Source organism: Rattus rattus, chromosome 3 (genome assembly GCF_011064425.1).
Source record: "Rattus rattus isolate New Zealand chromosome 3, Rrattus_CSIRO_v1, whole genome shotgun sequence".
Classification (NCBI taxonomy): domain Eukaryota; kingdom Metazoa; phylum Chordata; class Mammalia; order Rodentia; family Muridae; genus Rattus; species Rattus rattus.
In genome coordinates this window covers 19313364-19322369 of record NC_046156.1, presented here as the reverse complement: position 1 = coordinate 19322369, position 9006 = coordinate 19313364, and the positions used below count along the sequence as shown (strand labels likewise).

At 41.7% G+C, this 9006-nt stretch overlaps 1 protein-coding gene across 2 annotated transcripts in view; it reads right to left on the bottom strand.

Moving 5' to 3' along the window:
• Positions 1-1504: 1504 nt before the first annotated feature.
• Positions 1505-9006, bottom strand: part of Unc5c (unc-5 netrin receptor C) — a 352164-nt gene continuing 344662 nt past the window's right edge. Inside the window, exons 15-16 of one of the 2 annotated variants that reach the window (XM_032897248.1) lie at positions 8827-9005; positions 1505-8061 (exon numbers count right to left, since the gene is read on the bottom strand). In XM_032897248.1, the coding sequence (XP_032753139.1) occupies positions 7896-8061; positions 8827-9005 (345 nt within the window). In that variant the 3' untranslated portion in view covers positions 1505-7895. The remainder of the gene's footprint in view (positions 8062-8826; position 9006) is intronic. The other variant, XM_032897249.1, reaches the window with a different exon arrangement.

Below are 9006 nucleotides of genomic sequence, written 5' to 3'. Positions count from 1 at the left end.
TGAGCCTGGAGCTGCTCGTGATAGAACTACAGTTGATCATCAGTCCAGATTTTCTTTTCTAACAGTTTTTCTGGGTGTGCAGCTAACAGCAGTTCAAGCCGGAGGAGTCTTCCTTTTGGAACCCACAGTTACTGTTGTCCAACGTTTGCGTATTATGCCTTAAACCATGCTTTACACAGGACTCAAAGGCAAGTATCAAAATCTCCCCGAGCTAAACGGCTTGCTGTGGGTCACTTTATATGTGGCGGGTTAGTTTTCTCAGTGGAAAAAGCAGCAAAGTACAGAGTGCAAGGAAGTCTCCTCATTCAGGGGCCAATCTAGGCTCTGTAATTCCTACTCAAGCTTCTAATTTTTATGAAGTTGAAAGTTCTCTGGGACTAAGGATTCTTTACCTGGTACCGTGAATTGACAGTGAGAAATAGATTCAGGACAAAGTCAGTCCCCAAAGTCTGCTGATCTCATAGACATGCTTTTGGAGGTGAGAGCTCACTGATTTGAGCTTGAAAAATATTTGTACATTGTCCAAAGCATGGGTGACAAGATCAGTGAAACTTACAGCTACCGAATCTCAATGAGGGAAGAGTCTCAGGCCCCACTGCATTGTGGGACATGGGTTGTATTTGCTTTGTGACTAACTGGCTTTATTTGCTTCTTAATCAAATTTTCATTCTTTTATCCACAGACAACCGATGGAGTCTATGCATGCAAGGTCCCTTTACATATTTTCACTACTTCTTCATCTCTTGAATAAATACTTGAGTTTGTCTTCACCCTGTAGGCACTGGAGGGAAACGTTCTGTTCACTGTCAAAGTGGCCTTTGTTAGTTAGCCAAGAAGCACACAGGTCAGGGTAGATGGCAGTCAATTTACAGGATTTCTCCAAGTCAGTGCATCATTGAGCTGACTCTGCTCTTCCTCCCCAGAGGCACAGCTGCTTTCCACGTCAAACCTGGAAACTTTCTGCTTGCTCACCCGAGTAACTGAGGTCCTGCACTAAGGGTGACACATCTTCTGGGACTCATGATAGCTCTGGGCTGCCTCATGGGGCTTCTTTTGTTTTCTATTATTGTAATTATTTACAAACTCCACTTGAGATCAGATCTTTGAGTGTAGCACATGGCCATGTTTTATAATAGGCTCCAGAAAATGTTGGCACAGGGGGCCAGAATGTGTTGCTGTATTAACTGCTCACTGGTATCCCCCCGTAAGCCTTTGTACACTCACCAGCTGCATCCAGACAAAGGGAACCAGTGCCTCTAGAGGTGGGTCAAGGTATTGTTCCAGAGATTGCAATGTGTAATGTTGCCAGAGAATCAGCCTTCTAGAACTTTACCCTACCATGGAGGAAGGTTATGATTACCATTCACACAAGACCCAAAGGTTTTTTGTTTTATTTTTGTTTTTTTTTAATTTGTTTGTTTTTGTTTGTTTGTCTTACTGAAAAAAATCCCCAATAACTTCTGGACACAAAGCATCTCTGTGCTGTAAAGAAACAGAGCCTCTATTGCTTATAAATATAATTTATTACCTGTTTAAAAATTCTTTCTTACATTTGTACACGTTGGCTGACAGAGTAAATGCAGGCAATTTACAAACCAAGGGGACTGCAGGAAAATTGGGTGAGGCAACCAGGGAGAGAAAAGAGGCACACCCAAAGCTGGTATCCCTCACCTCCACCGCACAGCAAGGCGACGAGCGGAGTGCTGCAGAGCACTCCTCAGCCACGAGGGGTCATTAGAAAAGGAATTGCATAGAAGATACAGCAAGACAGAATTCTGTAACAAAGGAAGGAAGGAAGGATTCCATATCTGGGAAGCCAAGGTCATGTTGTTTTGCTAAAAGAAGGGGAAAAAAAAAACTGACAAAGCTTAAAATTTCAACCTGATACTTCTGAAGTTGACCTGGTCCAAAGAAGACAGCAGGAGGGTGACCCAGCCTCTTTTTAGCAGCAAGCTGGGGATTGTTCTCTGATGAATATGGGTTTTCTTCTTTAGAACAAGGAGGAAGATGACTGGTTCCTTACAGCTCAACATTAAGCTTAATACACACAACACTGTGACATCTAACACACACACACACACACACACACAGAGTAATGATATTCCCTGCAACTTGGCTAAATACATTGTCTGAAAGGTAAGGGCATCAATACCCATAGTAGGACTAGGAACAAGTGAAAGAAAGAACGCAAGTCATGTGTTTAACTGGCTCCTCTTTCTTTCCAATAATCTGGAGAAAAAAATATCTGAATCCATATATGTGCAGTTATGGGTGCCATTAGTGACTTTAGGAACACAGAAAGGGCAAAGGCATGTTCTACTAGCTGTGAATTTGTTTCGTACGCCATCTTAAAACTGCTTTAACACAGCACAGGGCTCATCATGATGCTTTGATGTTGCCACATCTTCATGCTGAGTGAAGATCAAAGGCAGAGAGCTCGTCCCTTAGGCTGCCCATCAGGACAACCAGCCCACAGTTCAGTCACCATGGCTGGGTGTCATCGGGCTCCATGGCATTAGGCCTTTGGCATGTAAGGATGACATGGAGTTTAGGCTTATTTAAAATGGGTCACACAGTACGATAACCTGCAATTTATAATTCTGCTCTAGCACAGGTTCCCAAATGATATATAAAAAGCTGGTGTACCGTAGTAAATAACATGGCTGGTGGACAGCTGATTGTATCTCAGGACACTCCCTGGTTTTCTGCTCAACAACTAGTGGGGTTGGCCATGACTGTCCTGATATATGGCAGGAGCTTCCAATTTAGGATTCTGGTAATTCTTGGGATAGATTCCTTCATAGTTGCGTATACTGAAGACTTGCAGGTCACCTCTTACATTTCATTGGCTTTACCTGCTAGCATGTTTATGGAGTATGTCTTATTTGTCCTGAGGATACCCCAGCCATACTGAAATAGGCCTCTGAAAATACCTTTGGTTGAATAAGCCTGTTAATATCCCACCACAGATCAATAAAGGAAGCAGCCAAGCCCACTGGACTTTCTGAAGACCATTGCAATAGGTTTTCAGGAAAAAAGGGCAACCATTTGTTCAAAAGGACTAAAGGATTCACAACCACACTGTTAGTTTGACGAGATACTCCACCCAGGTACATGCAGGCCATCTCTACTCATTTAACAAAACTTACATAAGTGTCAGATTTTGGGAAACATAACTTCATATGGCTTACTTAGCCCATATGAACATAATAAGTGTATTCCTCATAGTCCCAATTACATCATGATATTCTCAGGTAACTGTTAAAGTGGTCAGTGTAAGCAGAGGTGGTACAATCGGATCTCTTGGGGCAGAGAAACAGTACTTTGTTGTACAGAGAGTTATAAGAGTTATAAGTCAATGTCAGCTCAGTATGCTTTAAAAATACAAAAACAATACAAAACTAAAGGAATAAGATAGTTGGTCCCACGAGGCACTCAGAAGGCAAAACCAGTTTTATTATCTTGAGAATAATAATAAAAATATTTTTCTTTTGGATCTATAAAATAAGATGCTCATTGGCCATTATCATCTTTACAAATGACTGATTTGAACAATGGTATTCTGATTTACAAAGCTTCTCAGAAAAGGCGTCTCAAGCCTAATTCCACCCCCACTGTGTTTCTGTAGTCCCTCCTTTGCCACCCGGGCCTTGGACTTGCATTAGTATCTATCTCTGAATGGATCTCTTTTCTGGAGCAATTACTCAGCTCAAATTCATGTTCGTCTTGGAGACTCGCAACAAGTCAATCTTTTTTACTTGTTCTCTCGTATTGTTCAACATCCTTCTACACTGATTGGCTCCAGAGCACAGACTGTAGGCATATGTATAGATTCTGGGGCAGAACATCAACCTTATAAGCTCTCCTTTGTCCTGTGGCTATGGAGGTGTGAATGACGCAGGATCACAGCTGCCAAGTCCTCATCGGAGACACATACAGATGTAGCAACCATCTACTCTGCTCCAGATGTGAACTGTCTAAATCCCACCCTCTGAAGGTTTCCTTTTCAAACACTTTTAGAAGAAATGTCTTTAAAACCTAGTTTTAATACCTGTTTTCTAGAGGATCCTAAATATAGCCATGGCAACTTTTCCCTCAAGAATGTCTCTACTCTTTGATAGTGGAATAATTAAAATCTATAGACTCATAGCACATGTGAAAATAGCTAATGCTATACTTTGATCTTGGACCTCTCATCTCCCAAATTATTCTTTCCCCGAAGAGATTAATTTGCTCAGGTCAGGATGAAGTTCTTTGTGTAGCAGAGACAATGTGTCTGCTTTGAAGATGTTTGGGTTGTGACTTTCTTGACACACGATTCTACTCATGTACTCAAGCCCATTTGAATTAATGTCATAACGATAAGACGAGGACATGGAGCGTTAGGTTCCTGATCTCAGAAGGTCTACTTCATTGAAAGATTATCACCTTGATTAACAGCCACAACTCCCACATCCATAGACACAGGACTCTCATTTCCAGATGCAGAGCAGGTTGAAGCAGGTCTATGGTACATACTTAAACTCCCACCACATGAGAGAGGCAGGGGCAACAGGGTGATGGATTTGAGGGTGTTCTGGAATACCTAGTAAGAATATATATCAAAATAGTAAATCAAATAACAAAACCCCAAAGGGAATGCCATGCGTTCGTATATGTATGTGGAGATGGTGGACAGGGGGGCTTCTTTGTGACTAGAGCTTATGCTTCTAAAAGTTAATGTTTTGGAATTAAAAGATTTCAAATATGCAAAACCCAATGGCATTCATAAATAAAGAATGACAACTTTCAGAGACTTTTTAATATAGATTCCATATATGTCTATTACTAGAAAATAACTTAAGGTGTGAATGAGTAATTTGATGAGGTAATATACCCAGAAAATTGTGGACTAGATGATTTAACTGAAGAATATGAGAATAAGAGAGTTACGCACGTGGGTAAATTCCCCCACGTCTGTCACAAATGTTATGTCAAACTCCACAGGTACTTAACTGTCAACTTTTTGTAAGCTGTATATAAAATTGAGTAACTATGTGGCAGGCCACTAGATGGCACCATGCACAAATAATTAGTTTTTTTTACCCACCCAGAGCAAGCAAGGCTTTCCTCAGAAGCTCTGTAGAAGTCAGACATGCCACAGAGGTGATGATGAAGCTCCCTCTAAAATGAACTATGCCAGGTGAACCTGGTGTGTTGGAAAGCAGCAATCTAACAACTATTATTTTCTTCCTAAGGAGAACGAGCGGACTGCTTAAGAGGAAATTATTTGATGTTTGGTATGTTCTAGTTTGGAAACTGTCATTCGCATGACAGAAAAGTAGTTTTATGACAAATGATTCCTTCATAAGATATCAGTAATGTTTCCTTTTCCTGTTGTGAGAGTCTGAATAGAAAAGCCAGGATCTCTAGATGCTTGAACATGAGGACTCTGAAAAGATTCAATAATGTTGCTTTGGTTATATTCAGTATGTCTATGATGGTTACTTAACGGGTGTTTAGGATAAATTATCCAGAATAGCAACATGTTTGTCCCTCTTGACTTAGCACAAAGCATTGAAGTTACACAGAATATCCAGTCAAGATCTCTCAGTTTGGATTACTTTGATGGTTCCAAAATCCAAGTAGTGAAGAAGAACATCCACACCTTTGTTTCAAGAGGCAGCAATGACCGTCTTTCTTCCTCTTGCTTATTAAGAATATCTATCAAACTCTTAAAAATTCAAACAGACTCATAGTTCTAGACATCAGCCACTGGGCTTTCTTAGGAGTATAGAATCCGCCTCCCACCATCAGTGGAACCAGGAGTCTTACATATGAATGAGGTTAGAGAGATTGGAGGATACATCTCTGAAAGAGAAGAAAAACACCGTGAAGGAAGTCTCTGCAACTGTATCCATGGTTCTTTAATGACTACGGTGGAAGGGGCGGAGAGTATCAGGAAGTAAAAGAATTGGAGGGAGCACTAGGCAAAACGATTCCCAACTGGAATCCACTCAGCAACCTGGACACTTCCAGCCCCAAAGTATACCCCAGCCACAGTTTGAAGTCTCTGACTTAAGGACATGGGTGCTTCCTATTTAACTGCAACTGTGACTATGGGGTTGCTAAGTTTTCATTCACCATCTGCTGAATGGAGTTCCTATATTGAAAACAAAACAAAACAACAACAAAAAACCCCAAAGAAACAAACAAACCAAAACCAAGATGGTCCCAAGGAGAACTCGTGGTATGTACAACATTTTATAGGATTAAAGGGCTAATAAAAGGCTGTAAATACAACTGAATATTATTAACGTAAAGATTAATAAAGGAAGAAAAATGGCACCAAGTCCTTCAGCTGCATGGGCTTTTAGTAGACATGGTCTTGAGATCTAGAGATCAATAAATGAGTAAAGTAGAATTTACAATTAGTTGGTCAGCTGGAGGGTAGGGCCCCACCAAAGGTCAAGACAATAAGAAAAGGATGCCCTCTCTCGGTGAACATCATGCAACGATGATACAAAGACAAAGGCAAACAAATAAATGCATGTTGAAGTCATCCCCCTTTCAAGTCAATCCTGCCTGCAAGATGTAAAAGGCTGATGATACCCCAATGGGATATCAGCATTCTGGAACCTTGAGAGGATCTGATCTCACTCCATTGTTTACATAGAAGGACAATGAGCTCCAGTGAGTCTCAGGGTTCTCCCCAAAGTCACACAGCCAGACAGTGACCAACTCCACAAGGATAACTTTTCCTGATTCCTAGTTCACTGTTACCCACAGTCCCACTGCCTCCCAGAAAGACAGCCACAAAAGTAAATGAACTTTACATAGAGAACTCTCCTCATGATAAGAGCAAGAGCAGAAAGGCTCTGACCAAGCAAGCTGAAAGAGCAGACATAGCCACTGAGCGTTTCTGTCTTTTCCACCACAGAATAGTAGGTCAAAGGTCAAGGAAGCAAAAGCTATTGAACTAAACTGGTGACCATGTCCCACCTCTTTAGGCAAGAAAGGGAAGCAGGCCCAGTCAACACCAAACACTAACAGTATTGCTAACTAAAACAAAAGAAAAATCTTTTCACTAGAATAGTTGTGATAATCATCAGTAAGAATGATAATACTTTTTTTCAAAAAACACTTGAAATTGCTTATTACAAACACACACGTGACACAGAAATGTTTGTGTGGAGGGACCTGAGTCGCTACCTTCCCTGTAATACCACAGCAAAGGTTGTTCCCAAAGGACACCGACCGGGATCCCCCATCACGTAAGGAATTTTAGCAATTTCTCCTTTACATTGAGATTCTCCACTTCCCTGATACCAACGGCAATACTGGTCCAACACGTTTCAGAAACAGAACACTGATGGGAAGATTATCTGAGACACTCGATGTACACGATTTGTAGCAAAAAGTCTGTGATTTCTCTGTAAATTACTAATCTGAAATAGACACAATCAACCGTCCACAGCTTCAACTTCAAATGATCTGAACAAAAATAGAACGAGCTATGGACAGCGTCTGCATCCCTGTCCAATTTGATGTAAACAACATTTGTAGAAACTGGGTTTGTTAAGAAAGTTTATCCATACATCTGGATAGCAATATAAAGCGTTTCCTAGGAAACTGTAAGATCCTGTACCATACAGCATACAGCCCAATGAAGAGAAAATTAGATTGATTGTTAAATTCAAGGTACAAATTTACACATTGCTTTTCTTAGCTCCCGTGGTGGTGCTGTCCGAATGAAGTGGGCGTGTACCTTGGTGGTTGTATCTGTCCCCCACGTTTCCTGTTGCCATCTTGCCTGTAAAGCGCCTTGGTCCTATCTGGATTTCCTCCTCAGATGTGGTTCCCCTGAACACAGACTCCCTGTGTAATTTTGTCCTTCAGTGTCGGTTCCGGTGTGGTCAATACTGTCCTTCTGCTGCCAAGGACACTACAGTTTCATGTCTTCCCATTTCTTCCAGGACGGCTGCCAGCATGCTCAGGTTTCCATCTGGGAAGTTCTGTGCTTCCCAGAGATCCAGGATCACGCCAGTCGGGCTCGATTTGGTGGCAAAGTAATTCAAGTACCTGCAATTGGGAATGGGAAACGTGGCTGAAAGGTGGGACTTACAGGTCTAGTTACAGTATTATCTTCTCCTCTACGTCTGTGCTAAACCTGGCTGTCTTGAAGGACATTAGTCCTACAGTGGATTCCAGTGAAACCCATTTAACGATTGCTCTATTCCTAATTAGATCAGCCCCAGACAGGACATGCGCTGTTTAACTTTGTTAACCTCAACTCTGAATAGGATAATTTAAGAGACAATGTGTCTGTGGGTTTTGTCCTAAACAGGAAATCAAGAGGCGTGTATGTTTTCTGTCCAGCCCAGACTCTGATGATCTTTGACAGGTCACGCCACATCTCTTCTTTGGAGGTGACAGATACATTCTACAAGGCAGAGGCTCTCGGGGTCTCTTTATGACTTAATACAAGTGCTTGTGTGAGCATGTAAATTATTCATCACACATTATGTCTTGTTCAACTGGTGATGGATGAGCAATAATTACTTTAGTGAATAGACATCATATTCAGGAGCTTTTAGCACATGAGCTAGACCAAGTAGATCACAAGTCTTGACACTGATAAATGTCGTATAACCCAGAACTTCTCTTGGAACTGTTTGGAAGCTCACAGTACAAGGTAAACAAGAGCTTAATGCATACTCTCAGAATGAAAATGTAAACAGATATGTAGTGGGAAGAAAAAAACTATTACTTTCGATCTAACTCCTTTCAGTCCTGGGGACCTCTGCCAAAGGAAAGCCGTAGGTCCAGAAGCCTGGGCACACTCACCTGTCCAGATTAAGTTTGTGGGCCAGCATCCTCCAGTCATGGCCTCTTGTTTGGGGGGCATCCAGGCTGCTGCATAGCTTCTGCCGGATAGGAAGAGGGATGCTGAAAGCACTTGGTCCAGTGACAGTGGTAATGGTGCTAGCAGGGTCCAGGAGAGGCAAATCGATGCCAGTAGGTTCC